Consider the following 21,459-nt stretch of genomic DNA (forward strand, 5'->3'; position numbering starts at 1 on the left):
AAAATATAACATTATAGTTACACAATAGAAGTCCTACTAAAACTTTTATATTCTGTGAGAAATGTTTGGGATTTCTTCATACAAATAATTATGAATGAATCGTGAATAATATTGAGTGAGAAAATGACAGATATATAAATATCGTACTCAGAAATATCAGAAATATTATGCAGAAAATCCTATTTTCCCCTGTTATTGGTAATGGCGAGAGGTTAGCATGTCTTGGGGGCATGATCTGTAACTTTCTTACTCATCATTAATCACGATTGATTCAGGATTATCCGTAATCATGGTAGCCACTTTAATATAGAAGAAAACACATTATATTATTATTTATAATAAAAGTGACTCCAGAATTAAACAATACAATATTTATCATTAATTTCTATTGGGCACAAAATAATCTGAAACACAACAAAAACAAACTGCAAACGCATCCAACAAGTTTGTAGAGTCACATGCTTGATGTAGTCATTGTGTGCTAGAATTATGGGACCAAATACTCAACTTTTGACTAAACGTAATACACTAAAGTGAATTTGTCCAAATACTTATGACACCTTCTAATAGGGGGACTAGATACATAAAGTGCATTCATTTCTAAACAGTAAAACTGTCACGTTCTGACCTTAGTTCCTTTGTTATGTCTTTGTTTTAGTATGGTCATGGCTGAGTTGGGTGGGTTGTCTATGTTCATTTTCCTATAATTTGGGATTTCTGTGTTCGGCCTAGCATGGTTCTCCATCAGAGGCAGCTGTCAGTCGTTGTCCCTGATTGAGAATCATACTTAGGTAGCCTGGGTTTCACTTTTGGGTTGTGGGTGTTTGTTTTCCGTGTGAGTGTTTGGTCCACACGGGGTACTGTTTTCGGGTTTGTATCTTCACGTCATCGTTTGTTGTTTTGTTCGAGTGTTCTATTGTCTTTATTAAAAAACATTATGGACACTTACAATGCTGCACATTGGTCCTCCGATCCTTCTCGCTACTCCTCCTCAGAAAAGGAGGATGAGAACCGTTACAAATACAGAAACGTATGAAAACACCCTCAAATAAAAGGTGACATGCTGTACCATCACCTAATATAAAACATTTGATCTCAAATCCCAAATGCTGGAGTATAGAGCCAAATAAAAGTTTGTAGGTTTGAATAATTAATGCATGAATCTTTCCAACAGATTCTACAGAGCCGGATGACATCGATAGGTAAAACAAAACGTGACTTTATACAAATATACATTTAGTCTGAGCGTTATCCATTAAAGTGCCATTCAAAGAAAGCAGTCCTCATAAGGGGCTTTCTACTATGCATGTCTTTCTCTCATGACCCAGGTTACGGTCATCTACCAGCCCCCAGACCCATGACCCAGGTTACGGTCATCTACCAGCCCCCAGACCCATTACATATGTTACGGTCATCTACCAGCCCCCAGACCCATTACATATGTTACGGTCATCTACCAGCCCCCAGACCCATGACCCAGGTTACGGTCATCCACCAGCCCCCAGACCCAGGTTACGGTCTTCCAGCAGCCCCCAGACCCATGACCCATGTTACGGTCATCCACCAGTCCCCAGACCCATGACCCATGTTACGGTCATCCACCAGTCCCCAGACCCATGACACGGTCATCCACCAGTCCCCAGACCCATGACCCATGTTACGGTCATCCACCTGTCCCCAGACCCATGACCCATGTTAGGGTCATCCACCAGTCCCCAGACCCATTACACATGTTACGGTCATCCACCAGTCCCCAGACCTATGACCCATGTTACGGTCATCCGCCAGTCCCCAGACCCATGACCCATACAACTTCCCTTCAAGGCAGGAAGACATACTATATTAGTCATTAGGATCATCTTCCTACCCATCAGCTCTGGGTGGACTGTACCTGTCCCATGGTTGTCATTGGGTTCAACGTACCCTTCTCCTCTGCTTGGTCAGGTGAGTCTTCAAACACACCTGAATCCCATAGTGAGAGTTTCGGATCGTTCTGCACCCCCTCAACACACCTGTCACGTAGAGTAGGCCAGAAGGCTAAACTGGATAACCTAACCTCTATCAAAATAAAAAGATGGCGGAGCCGCAAAAGTTCTTCTGTGCAAAGGTGTTTATTTACAAGTGATTCCGGAGCAAAAAAACAACAGTACTGCCATCAACGTCTACCTTATGGGACAGCTTAAAAACAATGCTGCCCCATCCACAGCTCAATCCAAGAATGCCTCTCCATGACTGAAAGAGAGGCTCCTTTTGTAGGGCTAGCCCCTCCCCTCAGAACAATTAACTCTAATTAATTAATCAATTAACAATACAAACCTACATTTTCCATGAACTAAACATACTAAAGGATATACATTGCAACACGGTTTTAAACAATATCACAACATAACATTTACAACTTTACATCACTACTGACAATATCTTTCAATATGCCCATATGCATTAATGAGCCATTTGGGACAGGCACTATAAAGCCAACCCAATTCCCTTAGCTCAGGTCCTTTTCCAGCATACCCGGAAGCTACAGAGATGGAGAGAGAGGAACAGAACAAACAAACAAACAATGCGCTCATCCACAACATTGATAAGTATAATAATTATTGTATCTCTCAAATATGAACATTGACAAGTGTGAGGTGCATGCACCAAGACAGAAGTTAATTTGTGTGTCGACCCACATTGTTAACTTATCTTATAATGGCGCAGGGAGGAGTGATGAATATGTGTGTGCGTTAAAGAACCAAATGCTGCCCGCGGCCAGTGACTGACTTCTACGTCACATTACCTTCCTCCTCTCCTGAAGCGACCATGTTCGGGAGCCTTGATAGGTAGTCCGCAGTAACGTTCTCTTTTCCTGCCTTGTGACGGACACAGAACCTGAAGGGCTAGAGTTCCAGATACCACCTGGTCACACGAGAATTCCGGTCCTTCATGGTCTGGATCCAGGTCAGTGCTCTGTGGTCCGTGTGCAGGTCAAATTCCCTCCCAAGAAGGTAGTAACGGAGGCTATCCAGGGCCCACTTTATAGCCAGGCACTCCTTTTCGATTGTAGAATACCTGGTTTCCCTGGGCAACAGCTTCCGACTCAGGTACAGCACAGGAAGCTCTTCTCTTGGCTCCCCTTGGGCCAGTACAGCTCCAATTCCTACAGCCGAAGCGTCCACCTGCACGAGAAATCTCTTCTGAAAATCAGGGGTCTGGAGAACAGGGAATGAGCACAGTCGGTTTTTCAGTGTCATGAAGGCTTCCTCACACTCCTCAGTCCACTTCACAGGGTTGCTGGCCCCCTTCGAAGTGAGGTTGGTCAGAGGGAAAGCGATGGTCGAAAACTGTGGAATGAATCTCCGGTACCACCCTGCCAGACCTAGGAAGGACTTCACCTGTGTCTTGGTTCTGGGTTGAGGGCTATTCCTGATGGACTCTACTTTCTCCACCTGAGGCCGAACTTCACCCGTACCCAGCTGGTAACCCAGGTACTTTGTCGCAGGGGCCCCATGAAGGCCAAACGGCATGACCTTGAACTGGAACAGGCCCATTGGTGTCCGGAATGCAGTGTAGGCCTTGGATTGTTCATCCAGGGGCACCTGCCAGTACCCTTTGCAGAGATCCAATGTGGTGATGTAATGAGCTCTACCTATTCTCTCCAGTAAGTCGTCAATGCGGGGCATGGGATAGGCATCAAACTGGGAGATGGCATTCACCTTACGGAAGTCCATGCAGACGCGCAAAGAGCCATCCTTCTTTGGGACAATGACAATAGGGCTGCTCCATTCACTTGAAAATGGCTCGACAACATCCATCTCTATCATGATGTGGACCTCTTCCTTGAGGGCTACCACCAGCCTCTCAGGCACACGGTAAGGATGCTGGCGGACAGGGTTCTGGCCAGGTTTCAAACGAATGACGTGTTCTAGGACTTTGGTTCTTCCTGGTCTCTGACTGAAGAGGGCCGGATACTTGCCAAACAGCTGCTTCAGCTCATCTTGCTTGGTCCGTCAGGATTTCATCTGGGATTCCTACACGAGAGAAGAGCTGAACAAGAGCACAGATTATTTTTGGAGTGGTTATGGAACGGAGTGGGAAGGCTTCTGGGAACTGGGTGGCATAGTCACAGATCACCAATATATACATGTAACCTGCACTACTCTTCTCCAAGGGTCCAACAATGTCCATTGCAATTCTCTTGAATGGGGTAGAGATAACTGGCAGTGAACATAGAGGAGCCCGTTCAGACCTACGGACAGCACTGGTTTTCTGGCACGTGGGGCATGATTTGCAGTATTTTTGTACATCAGTATACATGGAGGGCCAAAAGAAACGGGAGCCTAGCCTAAGATAGGTCTTATGTTGCCCTAGATGGCCTGCCCATGGAACTGTATGTGCAAGGTTGAGAACAAGTGGTCTACAGGTAGATGGCACCACCAACTTCCTGCTATCTGCCTCTGACCCTAGGTAGAGTATGTGGTTGTCTATTGTGTAAATCCCCCCACATGAAGATTGACTGTCCCCAGCTAAGGCCTTGTCAAACAAACATTTCAAGGTTGCGTCAGACTTCTGCAGTGTAGCAAAATTTTGTGGAACATCCCATTGCACCTCTAACCCAGACACATCAGCAACAGGTACAGGGGTTCCCACATACTTCTCAAGACGCCGCTGACAGCGTGACTTTCTGGGCCCTTTGGTTCCCCCCTCGCACAGACTATCACACAAGTCAGGCAGAGGTTGTAAACCAGCTTTGGCCTGGGCACGAGTGACAACTGAACATGCCATCTGAACATCAGACTGGCAAACTGACTGCTCATATAGCTGACCCCCCACATTTCCCAACAGATCAGAGAGTACAGGCACATCCCTCCCCAAAATCATCTCAAAAGGTAGCTTCTCCATTACCCCAACTTTGAGGAGGTATTTCTGACCCTGAATCTCAACTGTGAGCTCAGCTGTGGGCTGCTGTGACTGGTCACCATGGACACATTGGATCAGTGTCTGATGACCATAATCAATGTCATTAACAGGTACATTACCTTTTCTGATCAATGACAGGGAACTGCCGGTGTCAATCATTGCAGTAAGACTTTTACCATTCACTTTTACAGGTACCAAGCATGACCCTTCCCGAGTCTGTCTATTCTGAACACCACCCCCCTCTCTGGGTACATAACAGTAACCTGAGAGCTTGGATTTACGTAGCGGACACATTGAAGCTTTGTGCCCCTGCTGCCGGCAGTAAAAACAGGTCAGACCCCTCCCATCAGAGCGAACTGCATGATCCCTTACCTCCCTCCCAGACACATAACCCCCAGAGTTACCTCCACCATCTCTGGCGTTTCTGATGTCCCTTGTGTCTCTGAGACTCCTTGGAGCGGGTGCTGCAGGTTGGGGTGGGCCCCCTTTACGTGCATTAAGATACTGCAGTGCAAGCTTGTCCACCACAGCCAGTAAATAAACACCTTTGCACAGAAGAACTTTTGCGGCTCTGCCATCTTTTTATTTTGATAGAGGTTAGGTTATCCAGTTTAGCCTTCTGGCCTACTCTACGTGACATATGGTGGCTGTGGTGGGATGGCGTACCGCAAATCAGTGAATTCCAACAAGAGAGGTAAAGGAATGCGTACAGGATTGCGTTCTCAGCAACAGCATCAACTGTCAGAAAAGGTACCTGAAGTTGAACCGGGGTGGAATACCATGGAATCGTCTGGTGAAGAAGAGGTCAAGTATGAGAAACTAGGAGCCCGACCGCGGGGCCAAAGACAACCAGAACTGGGTGAGCTGCTGACTGAAGGAGCAGTTGGGGGACCAGAACCACACCCAACCATGGTAACCCTTTTTCAGCAACTTTTCACATGCCTTGAGAGGAGGAACGAAGACCTCAAGCAGGAGTTACGTGGCCTACGCCAATCTATCCTCACAGCTCCCCACCAGGCGGAACTCGTCAGTGAGAGCCCAAGATTGGGTCTTCCAACACCAGGACGACAAAGGCTCGATGCAGCAGGGACTTCAACTCCACAGCAGCCACCCCAAGCAGTAATGAGGCCAGCACCAGGAGACCAGTCCAGCAGTGTTAACGTCCATCTTCCAGCATTCCTGAGGAAGGAGCCAAAGATGCCCTCATACCAGCAGGGGGAGGACATTGAAAACTACCTGCTGAGGTTTGAGCGCATGGCTAAGACGTGGCAGTGGCCTGAGGTAGAGTGGGCCTGCAAGCTTGTCCCATTGCACACGGGCAAGGCCTTAGAGGCTTACACAGCAATGGATGAGGGGCTGTCCAATGTCTACAAGGGCTTGAAGGAAGCGCTGCTGGTGAAGTTTGACATCTCACCGGAAACCTACCGTCAACGCTTCAGAGCTGCATCAACGCCATCGGGTGAGTCGCCGACAGAGACGTACCACCGCCTCAAGGGTCTCTACCGACGATGGGTTCGACCGGGGGAGAAGACACAGGACGAAATCGAGGAGGTCATCATCCTCGAGCAACTTCTACAAGTTCTACCACACGACATTCGAACCTGGGTCCGAGAGCACGAGCCCAAGGATGGGCTTATGGTGGCAGTGGTGGGATGGCGTACCGCAAATCAGTGAATTCCAACAAGAGAGGCATTTTTGGATTGAGCTGTGGATGGGGCAGCATTGTTTTTAAGCTGTCCCATAAGGTAGACGTTGATGGCAGTACTGTTGTTTTTTGTTCCGGAATCACTTGTAAATAAACACTTTTGCACAGAAGAACTTTTGCGGCTCCGCCATCTTTTTATTTTGATAGAGGTTAGGTTATCCAGTTTAGCCTTCTGGCCTACTCTACGTGACACACTTCACCATATCCAGTCGCCGGAAGTTTCTACACAGTCTGAGATGGAGCACTGGGTTGAGGCAAGCGTGCAGGCAGGCTAGAGCGAACGTAACCACCAGACTGTTCTCGACAGCTGTCCTCCCGTTCTCACAGGACCCAGAAACAGGCTCCCCAGGCCTCCCCTGAAAGGTGTCCACCATTAGGGTGATGTTGTAGGGCGTCCAGCAGAGGAAGAAGACCAGCACCAGGGCCAGGATGACCCGGCCGGCCCTCTGCTTCTGGAGGCCCTGGGAGCCACGCTGCAGCAGGATGCAAGAGTAGCAGAAGAGCAGCACGGCAGAGGGGAGGAGGAAGCCCACTGTATGGTAGAGCAGGCGGGAGGCCAGACGCCAGTCAAACCCAGACTGGGAGAGAGACGGGTAATTGTGGACACACTTCTGTTTGTCTTGACTGGTGTCCCTCACAGACTCCAGGAAGTGCACGGACAGGCTTGCACCATCCAGGGCTTCCAGACTGATGCAGGCCAGCAGGAAGATGCTACAGTAGAAGTTGATCTGAGAGAGAAGAGAGAGAGAGAGAGAGAGAGAGAGAGAGAGAGAGAGAGAGAGAGAGAGAGAGAGAGAGAGAGAGAGAGAGAGAGAGAAACTCAAGAAAGTTCTTAGCTGGAATGAACATTAAGATGAAACAACTGTGTTCCTTCTCTGTACTTCCTCTTTTCCCAGAAATGTTGACAGTTTATTATTGGACTCAGAGGAAGAGCCCCTTAAGAGTACATTAACCCTGATCTGGATTGAATGATGCATTGAAAGTGTATCTGATGACTTAGAAGAATAATAGGATGTAAAAACCCTTCCTCCCCTTCCTATCCAACACTACCCAGCCCTCGGATTTCACAGCACTAGAACCCCCCATCATATATACCACACTACTCCACACTAGTCCAAATCCTTTACCCCCTCTCCCCATCCCCAACCCCCAGTTTATGTGTTCATACAGGTATATACACTTGCTAGACCAGTCCCCCCTCTACCCCCCACAAGTCCTTACTGTGAACATGGCTCCAGTGATCTTGCAGAGGGGGGTCCCGAAGCTCCATTCCCCAGTGGCCTGAACAGCCCAGAGGGGCAGGGTGACCAGCAGCAGGGTGTCGGCCAAGCCCAGGTGCAGGATGAAGGTGTCCATCACGCTCCAGCTCCGCCTCCTCTGGACCAGAACCACCAGGACCAGCACGTTACCCACTAGCCCCAGGACCAGCGTCAGGGAGTAGAGCATTGGGAGGAACACCGTGCCAAAACGCACTCCAACGCCATCTTCAGGGGAGCATTCCTCTTTATAAACATAGTCCCCATCGTAGCTATAGGTGCTATTCTCTAGAAATATCCCTCCCAGGTCCAAATCCATGTCTGTCTGTAGAGAAGTCGAGAATCAGTTTATCGTTTGGGTAGTAAATATCAATCTAGTGGGTTTAAGATAAAAACAATGCGAGCAGAATGTGTGTTGGCGAGGACAACAATTTCCTCTTTCACCAAGTTACACCTAGAGAGATCTGTCTTTAGTCTCCGGTCTTCTGCTCTAACACTGACAGGTTGTGTGGGTGTGAGAAAGAGAGGTATCCCCTGAAGTGTCTCATCTGACAAGGGCCAGAACATATTATATTCACGCTGCTCACATGATTTCCATGTAACCAGACTAGGCAACACCACACACAGCATAGTAAGAGAGGAAAGCACAGTTCCCCTTAAGGGGGATGTCCACTGCACTGCAGACCATCTGACTGGTGCCATTGACACACTATGGGAGCTTGTCTCGTTGTGCTCTAACCACACTCTCTAAGCTCTCTGTAGGTATTCTATACTTATCAGTTTTTCTGTTAAACCAGAAAGACTGGTGAGTGATGGCAAGAGAGAGGGGGAGACAGAGAGAAAGCAAGAGAGACAGAGAGAGAGAGAAGACTTGTCCTGGGAAATTTGGATGCACAGACATATGCACAAGCACACACAGGAATTCAAATAGCATGAAAGACATACGCAGAGTAAAGAGAACTTGTGAAGGACAAAGACCACAGACGAGGAGAAAAGAGAAAACACATAGACAGTAGAGGGGGGGTTGAAATGAGAAAAATACTTACCACATAAGCCGTGTTCTATATATATAAATAAAGGTTCAATTTAAAATACAAATAGCCGATCATTCAGTAGTCCCAGTAGCATTGCAGAGACTGGAGACAAACACTGCTCTGTTTGCTTACACTATAAGTAGAGAACAGACAGTTTGTTTGAATGGCTGCATTCCCTGAGCAGGAAAGAGAGAGGACAAATTGAACTAACAGTTCACACAAAACAAAAGTGAAGGAGGTCAAGGGGATGATGCAGGACTTTTAGAAGATAGGAAGTATAGTAATTTCAGTCCTCCACTCTCACGGTAAGCAGAGATGTACAGTACACATGTCACACACCCAGAGAACCAGCGCCAGTATTTTTGGAACTTTACAGAAGAGAGGTAATGCATACCTCAGCTGCTGGTTGTCCGTCAATAACACGTACTTAGCAGGGCTTACGCTAACAAAAGCAGTGATGTGCGCCTCCCCTAACGCCTCCCCTAACCTTAACCCTTTAATCTAACTCCTAAACTTAACCCTAACCTCAAGCCTAGCTAAGAAAGGGCAAGCTAGCTAACATTAGCCACTTAGCTAGAATTCGTAACACATCATACATTTAGCAAATTCATAATATATTTTACATTTTGCAAATTCATAATGTAAACATTTTGCAGATTCGTAACATATTATTATATTATTATTATTATTATATTTTTGCAAATTCATAACAATATAATTTGTATACAATATAGCAATTTTAATTTGTAACATATCTCACAAAATGTGCGATGGACATCCACATATTAATACATACCATACTAAACGTAACATATCACAATAAATTGAGCGTCCCAGATTTAAATACAGAGTAATACGAAATGCTCTGAGACCGGGTTGGGCCATAAGATATGTACTGTATGTATGCATAACCATGTTGCTTTTTGTAAGCAAATCTTGTGTCTTCAGATCAGTGAAGGAGGAAAGGAGATGAGATTAGAGCAGGAGGTGTCCTTATTCTAAACTATTGAGATGGACATGCACCACGAATTTAATATAACTGAAGCACTATTCTGTCAGGCGCAGTGTAGCACAACTGCTGCTGGTGTAGCCTAGAATATGCATGCAAACTAGAAGTCTCCAACACCTCTTGTTTGGACCTTGGCTCTCATATGAAAAAGACCAGCGCCTAACAATACAGAAGTGGATAAACATTTCCCTCGAGGTAACCGCAGTTGCTGATACCAGCAGTATATCTCCTTCTCCATCTCTCCCCACCTCCTTCATTTCGGTTTGCTCTTATCTTACCTTCTCCCACAGTTTCACCTGGTTGACAATGCCTACTACAGTCCTCTCTTAGTAAAACAAACAGTGGTGTATTCAGACGGATATTGAGGACACAGACCCGTGAAAAGAGAACAGGTCACAAAGAGGAATATTACTGTCTCCCTCTCCCACCACATCTGACCAATGATGTCACTAACCATGGCTGTGTGTGTCATCAGGCCTGCCAAAGGCTTAAACAGCTTGTTGCAACAAAGAAATGAACTCAAGGATGCCTGGGACAGAGTGGGAAACCCTGTCTCATGCTGCTGTCGGACACGTTAAAACCAGTCAAAAGAAAGGGGAAAAACAACATCGGGCTTCCCCAGAGTGGGTCAATTTACACGATATTGTGACACCGACTTGAGGAAATCAAAAGTGAAACAATTGTTGTAAAAAGGAAAACATACTCTCATTAGTTAATTATACACAGTAATGGAATAATACAATAACAGGATATACTTGTTTAATATAACATTATAGTTACACAATAGAACAGTAGGATATACAAGTCCTACTAAAATGTAATATTCTGTGAGAAAATGTTGGGATTTCTTCATACAGATAATTATGAATGAATCGTGAATAATATTGAGTGAGAAAGTTACAGATATATAAATATCATATTCCTAAAAAAATCCTATGCTACCCTGTTATTGGTAATGGCGAGAGGTTAGCATGTCTTGGGGGCATGATCTGTAACTTTCTTACCTATCATTAATCATGATTGATTCAGGATTATCCGTAATCATGGTAGCCATTTTAATATAGAAGAAAACACATTTTATTATTATTTATAATAAAGGTGACTCCAAAATGACACAATACAATATTTACCATTAATTTATATTCGGCACAAAATAATCTGAAACACAACAAAAACAAACTGCAAACGCATCCAACAAGTTTGTAGAGTCACATGCTTGATGTAGTCATTGTGTGCTAGAATTATGGGACCAAATACTCAACTTTTGACTACGTAAATTTAACACACTGAAGTGAATTGGTCCAAATACTTATGACACCTTCTAATAGGGGGACTAGATACATAAAGAGCATTCATTTCTAAACAGTAAAACAAGTAGGTATGAAAACACCCTCAAATAAAAGGTGACATGCTGTACCATCGCCTAATTAAAAACATTTGATTTCAAATCCAAAATGCTGGAGTATAGAGCCAAATAAAATGTCTTAGCTTCACATTCCAAATAAATATGTAGGGGAGTGTAAAAATCTAAATGTATGATGTATGTGTCTGCTGAGAACATTGTTTACTCTAAAATCCATTACATTCAGTGAAGTGCTCTGTAAAAATAATAATACAATATATATAGGTTTGAATAATTCATGCATGAATCTTTCCAACAGATTCTACAGAGCCGGACGACATCGATAGGTAAAACAAAACGTGAAGATCAGACAACCCACTGACTTTATACAAATATACATTTAGTCTGAGCGTTATCCATTAAAGTGCAATTCAAAAGAAAGCAGTCCTCATAAGGGGCTTTCTACTATGCATGTCTTTCTCTCATGACCCAGGTTACGGTCATCTACCAGCCCCCAGACCCATGACCCAGGTTACGGTCATCCACCAGCCCCCAGACCCATGACCCAGGTTACTGTCATCTACCAGCCCCCAGACCCATGACCCAGGTTACTGTCATCTACCAGCCCCCAGACCCATGACCCAGGTTACTGTCATCTACCAGCCCCCAGACCCATGACCCAGGTTACGGTCATCCACCAGTCCCCAGACCCATGACCCAGGTTACGGTCATCCACCAGTCCCCAGACCCATACAACTTCCCCTCAAGGCATGAAGACATACTATATTAGTCATTAGGATCCTCTTCCTACCCATCAGCTCTGGGTGGACTGTACCTGTCCCATGGTTGTCATTGGGTTCAACGTCCCCATCTCCTCTGCTTGGTCAGGTGAGTCTTCAACCACACCTGAATCCCATAGTGAGAGTTTCGGATCGTTCTGCACCCCCTCAACACACCTCACCATATCCAGCACGCGTCGCCGGAAGTTTCTACACAGTCCGAGATGGAGCACTGGTTTGAGGCAAGCGTGCAGGCAGGTTAGAGCGAACATAACCACCAGACTGTTCTCCAGAGCTGTCCCCCCGTTCTCACAGGATCCAGAAACAGGCTCCCTAGGCCTCCCCTGAAAGGTGTCCACCATTAAGGTGATGTTGTAGGGCGTCCAGCAGAGAAAGAAGACCAGCACCAGGGCCAGGATGACCCGGACGGCCCTCTGCTTCTGGAGGCCCTGGGAGCCACGCTGCAGCTGCAGCAGGATGCAGGAGTAGCAGAAGAGCAGCACGGCAGAGGGGAGGAGGAAGCCCACTATATGGTAGAGCAGGCGGGAGACCAGACGCCAGTCAAACCCAGACTGGGAGAGAGACGGGTAATTGTGGACACACTTCTGTTTGTCTTGACTGGTGTCCCTCACAGACTCCAGGAAGTGCCAGTCTGGGATGGAGAGGAAGATGGAGAGGAGCCACACGGACAGGCAGCTGGCCTGCACCATCCAGGGCTTCCTGCAAGAGTACATCTGGACTGCGTGGACCACCGACAGGTAGCGATCCAGAATGATGCAGGCCAGCAGGAAGATGCTACAGTAAAAGTTGATCTGAGGAGAGAGAGAGAGAGAGAGAGAGAGAGAGAGAGAGAGAGAGAGAGAGAGAGAGAGAGAGAGAGAGAGAGAGAGAGAGAGAGAGAGAGAGAGAGAGAGAGAGAGAGAGCTCAAGAAAGTTCTTAGCTGGAATGAACATTAAGATGAAACAACTGTGTTCCTTCTCTGTACTTCCTCTTTTCCCAGAAATGTTGACAGTTTATTATTGGACTCAGAGGAAGAGCCCCTTAAGAGTACATTAACCCTGATCTGGATTGAATGATGCATTGAAAGTGTATCCGATGACTTAGCAGAATAATAGGATGCATAAACCCTTCCTCCCGTACACTACCCAGCCCTCGGATTTCACAGCACTAGAACCCCCCATCATATATACCACACTACTCCACACTAGTCCAAATCCTTTACCCCCTCTCCCCATCCCCAACCCCCAGTTTATGTGTTCATACAGGTATATACACTTGCTAGACCAGTCCCCCCTCTACCCCCCACAAGTCCTTACTGTGAATATGGCTCCAGTGATCTTGCAGAGGGGGGTCCCGAAGCTCCATTCCCCAGTGGCCTGAACAGCCCAGAGGGGCAGGGTGACCAGCAGCAGGGTGTCGGCCAAGCCCAGGTGCAGGATGAAGGTGTCCATCACGCTCCAGCTCCGCCTCCTCTGGACCAGAACCACCAGGACCAGCACGTTACCCACTAGCCCCAGGACCAGCGTCAGGGAGTAGAGCATTGGGAGGAACACCGTGCCAAAACGCACTCCAACGCCATCTTCAGGGGAGCATTCCTCTTTATAAACATAGTCCCCATCGTAGCTATAGGTGCTATTCTCTAGAAATATCCCTCCCAGGTGCAAATCCATGTCTGTCTGTAGAGAAGTCGAGAATCAGTTTATCGTTTGGGTAGTACAGATCAATCTATTGGGTTTAAGACAAAAACAATGCGAGCAGAATGTGTGTTGGCGAGGACAACAATTTCCTCTTTCACCAAGTTACACCTAGAGAGATCTGTCTTTAGTCTTCAGTCCTCTGCTCTAACACTGACAGGTTGTGTGGGTGTGAGAAAGAGAGGTATCCCCTGAAGTGTCTCATCTGACAAGGGCCAGAACATATTATATTCACGCTGCTCACATGATTTCCATGTAACTAGATGAGGCAACACCACACACAGCATAGTAAGAGAGGAAAGTACAGTTCCCCTTAAGGGGGCTGTCCACTGCACTACAGACCATCTGACTAGTGCCATTGGCACACTATGGGAGTTTGTCTCGTTGTGCTCGAACCACACTCTCTAACCTCTCTGTAGGTATTCTATACTTATCAGATTTTCTGTTAAACCAGAAAGACTAGTGGGAGATTGCAAGAGAGAGGGGGAGACAATAAAGAGAGAACATTGGAAATGTGGACGTATTGGGTGCACGGACATATGCACACAAACACACGAAACATGAAAGACATACGCGGAGTAAAGAGAACTTGTGTAGGACAAAGACCACAGACGAAGAGAAAAGAGGAAACACATAGACAGTAGAAGTGGTTTGAAATGAGAAATGTACTTACCACATAAACCGTGTTCTGTAGTTAAATAAAGGTTCAACTAAAAATAAAAATAGCCGATCATTCAGTAGTCCCAGTAGCATTGGAGAGACGGGGGAGAGACTTATACTATAAAAAGCCAGTATATAACAGACAGTTTATTTAAATGGCTGCATTCCCTGAGCAAGGAGAGAACAACTTGAACTAACAGTTCACAAAAAACAAAAGTGAAGCATGTCACGGGGATGATGCAGGACTTTTAGAGAGGTAACGCCTACCACAGCTTCAGATTGTCGGTCAATAACATGTACTTGGTGGGGCTTGCGCTCACAACAGCTGTGCTGTGCGCAGTGCAAACATAGTCACGATCTGGCAAGAGTGGATTTTGTCAGAAGGTGTTGTGTTGCAACCTGGTCTCATAGACAAGACTTAACATAGTACATATGTAATGGATGTGAAACGGCTAGCTTAGTTAGCGGTGCGCGCTAAATAGCGTTTCAATCGGTGACGTTACTTGCTCTGAGACCTTGAAGTAGTGCGGCTTTTGTGGAGCGATGGGTAACGATGCTTCCTGGGTGTCAGTTGTTGATGTGTGCAGAGGATCCCTGGTTTGCGCCCGGGTATGGGCAAGGGGACGGTTTAAAGTTATACTGTTACATTGATGCTGTTGACCTGGATCACTGGTTGCTGCGGAAAAAGGAGGAAGGTCTAAAGGGGGGGGTGAGTGTAACGGATGTGAAACAGCTAGCTGAGTTAACTGTGCATGCTAAATAGCGTTTCAATTGGTGACGTTACTTGCTCTGAGACCTTGAAGTCTCAGAGCAAGACCGCAGCTTTTGTGGAGTGATGGGTAACGATGCTTCGTGGGTGTCAGTTGTTGATGTGTGCAGAGGGTCCCTGGTTCGGGCGGGGGGCGGTCTAAAGTTATACTGTTACACATAGAAATCCAGAACCGTGACACAGAAATGTGTATGACATGTTATGTTTGGAATGGTTAGATAAGACAGATGGCTACTTAAGGAAAAACTCAAGTAATGGTGGTTGGTTGGGATCGGCTTATAACATGAACGTCTAGCAACCCAAAGGTTGTGAATTCAAATCTCATCATGGACAAATTTAGCCTTTTAGCTAACTACTTTTGAGCTACTTTGCAACTACTTAGCATGTTAGCTAACCCTAACCCTAGCCCTTTTAGGTAACCCTTCCCTTAACCCTAACCCATAGCATAGCTAACGTTAGCCAATAAGCTAATGTTAGCCTCCTAGCTAATGTAAGCCACCTAGCTACATAGCTAAAAATCGTAACACATTTTACTTTTGCAAATCCATAACATATTGTATGTTTTGCAAATGCGTAACATATAATAGGATTTGCAATTGTTAACATATCATAAGAAATGGGTGATGGACATCCACAAATGAATACATACCATACAAAACGTAACATACAGTAACATCCGGCCGTGATTTGGAGTCCCATAGACCGGCGCACAAGTGGCGCCGAGGTAGGCCATCATTGTAAATAAAAATTTGTTCTTAACTGACTTGCCTAGTTAAATAAAGGTTAAATAAAAATAAAATAAATAAAAATCGTACTAAATGGATTGCTTCGGAACATACAGATTAATACGTAATGCTCTGAGACCAGGTTGGCAGATATACTGCTGGTATCAACAGCTGTGATTACTTCGGGGGAAACTTGTATCCACTTCTGTATTGGTAGGCGGCGCTGCTATACATATTGTTGTACATACATGTTGGAGACAGTTTTAGTTTGCATGCTTAACCTACCGTTCAACCGTGGTAGTTGTCCTACATCGGGGCCTGAGAATAGTGCTTCAGTTATAATAAATACGCGGAGCAAGTCCATCTCAGTAGTTTAGACTAAAAACGCCTGCCCTAAATCTCATCTCATCTCCTCTCCTCCTTCTCTGATCTGAAGACACAATATTAGTGTAACAGTATAATTTTAAACCGTCCCCTCGCCCATACCCGGGCGCGAACCAGGGACCTTCTGCACACATCAACAACAGTCACCCACGAAGCATCGTTACCCATCGCTCCACAAAAGTCGCGGCCCTTGCAGAGCAAGGGGAACTACTACTTCAAGGTCTCAGAGCAAGTGATGTAACCGATTGAAACGCTATTTAGCGCACACCGCTAACTAAGCTAGCCGTTTCACATCCGTTACATTAGCACCACGGATATTCGCCTGTAGTTTTCCTTACATCCACCAACAGCAGTTAGGGACCAGCAACATAGTGACAAATCAACATTTTCAAAATTCAATAGCTCTTTAACCATTACTCCTAACAATTTCAAAATTGGTTGTAGCTAACCCGATGGCATAGACACGCATTGCACACCCTGTAGTTTGTCCATTTTCATCTCACATGGTTTTACATGAATTTTTCAAAATGTTGAATTTCAATAGCTCTTTGGCATGTGATCTGGTGAATTCAAGCACGTTTCAGAATGTCCACTCAGTGGGCCTACACATTGCACACCCTTGAGTATGTCCATTTTTATCTCACATGGTTTTACATGCATTTGACATATTTTAGAATTTCAATAGCCCCTTGGTCATGTGACCTGGTAACTTCAAACAAGGCTCAGAATGTCCACTCAGTGGGCCTACACATTGCACACCCTTTAGTTTGTCAATTCTTTTTATATATACATAAATATATATTTTTTGATCTCAGATGGTTTTTACATTAATAGTTTGTAAGCAGTAAATAAATAGTTTGTAAGTTTGTAAGAAAAGTATTTGCTTAAAATGGGCGGAGACCAGTCTCAAAATCAAGCACTAGCGTTTATTCTCGAGAGTACTGAACATGATACAATTTACCACAGGTCATAAACTGAAAATGACATCATTAGTTTTCGAACTGCCCCGTCTCTTCTCCACTCCGGTACAATGGCAGTATAGTTCTCAAGCCTTCCCACATCGTCTCCCACCAATTTAGATAATTTATGACCGAGCCAAGGTCTTCCTGTGTAGATAAGCATTCTAGCCAGTCTGACGATAAGTTCATTTGTTTCTACCAAGGAACAGACAGTCATTGTTCTAATTCTTGATTATAATTACATACATTATATTCAGTACTAGGATTCAAATACAATTCATACATCTTATACAGTAACATAATAGTATTCTGATTAGTCAATCCTGATTGAAATGTATACATAATTAGTCATTATTGATAAAAAATCCCTTAACAGTTTCTCAAATGACTGTCTCGTCTGGTTCACCAACTACTTCTCAGAGTTCAGTGTGTCAAATGGGAGGGCCTGTTGTCCGGACCTCTGGCAGTCTCTATGGGGGTTCCACAGGGTTCAATTCTCGGGCCGACTCTTTTCTCTGTATATATCAATGATGTCGCTCTTGCTGCTGGTGATTCTCTGATCCACCTCTACGCAACCGACACCATTCTGTATACTTCTGGCCCTTCTTTGGACACTGTGTTAACAACCCTCCAGATGAGCTTCAATGCCATACAACTCTCCTTCTGTGGCCTCCAACTGCTCTTAAATGCAAGTAAAACTAAATGCATGCTCTTCAACCGATCACTGCCCGCATCTGCCACCCCCCCTAGCATCACTACTCTGGACGGTTCTGACTTAGAATATGTGGACAACATATACCTAGGTGTCTGGTTAGACTGTAAACTCTCCTTCCAGAATCATATTAAGCATCTCCAATCCTAAATTAAATCTAGAATCAGCTTCCTATTTCGCAACAAAGCATCCTTCACTCATACTGCCAAACATAGCCTCATAAAACTGACTATCCTACCGATCCTTGACTTCGGCGATGTCATTTATAAAATAGCCTCCAACACTATACTCAGCAATTTGGATGCAGTCTATCACAGTGCCATCCGTTTTGTCACCAAAGTCCCATATACTAACCACCACTGCGACCTGTATGCTTTCGTTGGCTGGCCCTCGATTCATATTCGTCGCCAAACCCACTGGCTTCAGGTCATCTATAAGTCCTTTCTAGGTAAAGCCCCGCCTTATGTCAGCTCACTGGTCACCATAGCAGCACCCACCCGTAGCACACGTTCCAGCAGGTATTTTTCACCCAAAGCCAATTCCTCCTTTGGCTGCCTTTCTTTCCAGTTCTCTGCTGCCAATGACTGGAACGAATTGCAAAAATCACTGAAGCTGGAGACTCTTATCTCCCTCACTATCTTTAAGCATCAGCTATCAGAGCAGCTAACAGATCATGCACCTGTATGTAGCCCATCTGTAAATAGCCCATCCAACTACCTCATCCCCATATTGTTATTTATTTTTATATATTTATTTTTTTGCTCCTTTGCACCACCGTATCTCTATTTGCACATTAATCTTCTGCACATCTCACTCCAGTGTTTATTTGCGAAATTGTAATTATTTTGCCACTACGGCCTATTTATTGTCTTTCCTCCCTAATCTTACTTAATTTGCACACACTGTATATAGACTTTTGTATTGTGTTGTTGACTGTACATTTGTTTATTCCATGTGTAACTCTGTGTTGTTGTTTCTGTCACACTGCTTTGCTTTATCTTGGCCAGGTCGCAGTTGTAAATGAGAACTTGTTCTCAACTGGCTTACCTGGTTGAATAAAGGTGAAATAAAAAATTAATCAAATACTGTATGTGGGAATGTCTTATGTCCGTCCTACATATAGTGTTGGTACATGGACTATTCCTCAACTGCATATATCATAAATTGCTATTGAAAATAGAAGTATTATTTTCAACAACTGACATTTTCAGATTTTATTTTGACACACACTTTGGTGCTTACAATTCATTCTCTACTGTCATAGATTTGGTGGGCACTGTCTTCTGTGATCTTTGTGATATGACTTTCTTTAAGCATGTACTGATGAAGTTGGCTGCTTCAGTGTCTAGATATTTTTGTCAGATGTTACTATGGAATACTGAAGTATAATTACAAGCATTTCATAAGTGTCAAAGGCTTTTATTGACAATTAGATGAAAAGAGTCAGAATTTTCAGTGTTGACACTTCTTTTTCAAGACCTCTGCAATCCGCCCTGGCATGCTGTCAATTACCTTCTGGGCCACATCCTGACTGATGTCAGCCCATTCTTGCATAATCAATGCTTGGAGTTTGTCAGATGGGATTAAGGTCTGGGGAGTTTCCTGGCCATGGACCCAAAATATCTATGTTTTGGACCCCGAGCCACTTAGTTATCACTTTTACCTCATGGCAAGGTGCTCCATCATGCTGGAAAAGGCATTGTTCATCACCAAACTGTTCCTGGATGGTTAGGGGAAGTTGCTCTTGGAGGATGTGTTGGTACCATTCTTTATTCATGGCTGTGTTCTTGGGTAAAATTGTGAGTGAACCCACTCCCTTGGCTGAGAAGCAACCCCACACATGAATGGTCTTAGAATTCTTTACTGTTGGCATGACACAGGACTGATGGTTGCACTCACCTTGTCTTCTCTGGACAAGCTTTTTTCAGGATGACCCAAACAATCGGAAAGGGGATTCATCAGAGAAAATGACAGTGCCCCGGTCCTCAGCAGTCCAATCCCTGTACCTTTTGCAGAATATCAGTCTGTCCCTGATGTTTTTCCTGGAGAGAAGTGGCTTCTTTGCTGCCCTTCTTGACACCGGGCCATCCTCCAAAAGTCTTTGCCTCACTGTGCGTGCAGATCCACTCACACCTGACTGCTGCCGTTCCTGAGCAAGCTCTGTACTGGCAGTGCCCCGATCCCGCAGCTGAATCAACTTTAGGAGACGGTCCTGGTGCTTGCTGGACTTTCTTGGGCGCCCTGAAGCCTTCTTCACAACAATTGAACCGCTCTCCTTGAAGTTCTTGATGATCCGATAAATGGTTGATTTAGGTGCAATCTTACTGGCAGCAAAATCCTTGCTTGTGAAGCCCTTTTAGTGCAAAGCAATGATAACGGCACATGTTTCCTTGCAGGTAACCATGATTGACAGAGGAAGAACAATGATTCCAAGCACCACCCTCCTTTTGAAGCTTCTAGTCTGTTATTCGAACACACTCAGCATGACAGAGTGATCTCCAGCCTTGTCCTCGTCAACACTCACACCTGTGTTAACGAGAGAATCACTGACATGATGTCAGCTGGTCCTTTTGTCGCAGGGCTGAAATGCAGTGGAAATGTTTTTTGGGGATTCAGTTCATTTGAATGGCAAAGAGGGACTTTGCAATTAATTGCAATTCATCTGATCACTCTTCATAACATTCTGGAGTATATGCAAATTGCCATCATACAAACTGAGGCAGCAGACTTTGAAAATTAATATTTGTGTCATTCTCAAAACTTTTGGCCACGACTGTACATTTATTCACTCTGTGATAGGGTTGGATCCTATATGCCACTTTTATTGTCCTGTAAATGGTTCAGTGCCTATAATTTAGGCTGTGTGTAGAATGGGGCATAAAGGAAATTACCTCTACTAATAAATTACTACTAGATTATAGTGATAAGGAAAACAGCATACACATTTGGCTTGTGTATTCATTTGCCTTGTGTATTCATAACTAATCATAATTCCAATATTTTTACATAAAAAAGAGAATACTTCAAAATGAGAAGATCCTGCCATGGAAAAGACGACTGGGCGGACATAAAGGAGGGAAAATAACTCACACCATGCAGCAGGACACCTTCAGCTGTGGGGTCTTTGTATTGCAGGTTTGATAGTTATATTTTCAATAATGAATGGTTAGTTGTTCTTTTTTGGTGTAGATGGTCAAGGAAGTTGCACAGAACTTCCCCAACATCCCTTCCCAAATTAATATGGAACCTTCAAAAACACATGGAGCAACTGAGAAAATAAATGACTGAGGATATACTAAAAATGTCTGGTATGTAATGACATTTAATTCAAAGTAAATGTAAATTCTTTATTTTTATGTAGTAGTGTGGGACAGCCATATGCTGCCAACAACTGCTTCCTGTGTGCCACTGATAAAGAACCTGGATGTGGCCCAGAGATTGACTGGGTTAGTAACTTTATTTAACATGTTTATAGTCTTTTGACAACAGTGACGGCATGTACGTCAATTTATGATATAACACAAT

General features: G+C 44.7%; 2 protein-coding genes across 3 annotated transcripts; both read right to left on the minus strand.

Moving 5' to 3' along the window:
- Nucleotides 1–1,870: 1,870 nt before the first annotated feature.
- Nucleotides 1,871–9,286, minus strand: LOC123998071 (C-X-C chemokine receptor type 3-like). Its single transcript, XM_046302938.1, has 4 exons — nt 8,913–9,286; nt 7,832–8,191; nt 6,806–7,338; nt 1,871–2,012 (listed from the first exon to the last, which is right to left on the minus strand). The coding sequence occupies exons 2-4, from the start codon at nt 8,183–8,185 to the stop codon at nt 1,871–1,873; spliced, it is 1,029 nt and encodes a 342-aa protein (XP_046158894.1). The 5' UTR covers nt 8,186–8,191; nt 8,913–9,286.
- Nucleotides 9,287–10,653: 1,367 nt separating this feature from the next.
- On the minus strand, nt 10,654–14,839 carry LOC123998070 (C-X-C chemokine receptor type 3-like). 2 transcript variants are annotated; one of them, XM_046302937.1, is made up of 3 exons: nt 14,399–14,839; nt 13,348–13,703; nt 10,654–12,842 (listed from the first exon to the last, which is right to left on the minus strand). In XM_046302937.1, exons 2-3 carry the CDS (start codon nt 13,699–13,701, stop codon nt 12,066–12,068), a joined length of 1,131 nt encoding a protein of 376 aa, XP_046158893.1. In that variant the 5' UTR covers nt 13,702–13,703; nt 14,399–14,839; the 3' UTR covers nt 10,654–12,065. The 2 variants fall into 2 exon arrangements, with proteins under 2 accessions (XP_046158893.1, XP_046158892.1); XM_046302936.1 differs by having other exon boundaries at nt 13,348–13,707; nt 14,399–14,835.
- Nucleotides 14,840–21,459: the final 6,620 nt, after the last annotated feature.

This window comes from Oncorhynchus gorbuscha, linkage group LG15, assembly GCF_021184085.1.
Source record: "Oncorhynchus gorbuscha isolate QuinsamMale2020 ecotype Even-year linkage group LG15, OgorEven_v1.0, whole genome shotgun sequence".
Taxonomy (NCBI): Eukaryota; Metazoa; Chordata; class Actinopteri; order Salmoniformes; family Salmonidae; genus Oncorhynchus; species Oncorhynchus gorbuscha.

Excerpts from the sequence above, each read along its gene's own strand:
- LOC123998071 (XM_046302938.1), bottom strand. The coding sequence starts at position 8,185 with ATGGATTTGGACCTGGGAGGGATATTTCTAGAGAATAGCACCTATAGC. Across the intron at positions 7,339-7,831 it reads TCACTGGAGCCATGTTCACA|ATCAACTTCTACTGTAGCAT; the intron begins GTAAGGACTTGT and ends CTTCTCTCTCAG. Across the intron at positions 2,013-6,805 it reads CGGCGACTGGATATGGTGAA|GTGTGTTGAGGGGGTGCAGA; the intron begins GTGTGTCACGTA and ends TCTACGTGACAG.
- LOC123998070 (XM_046302937.1), bottom strand. The coding sequence starts at position 13,701 with ATGGATTTGCACCTGGGAGGGATATTTCTAGAGAATAGCACCTATAGC. Across the intron at positions 12,843-13,347 it reads TCACTGGAGCCATATTCACA|ATCAACTTTTACTGTAGCAT; the intron begins GTAAGGACTTGT and ends CTCTCTCCTCAG.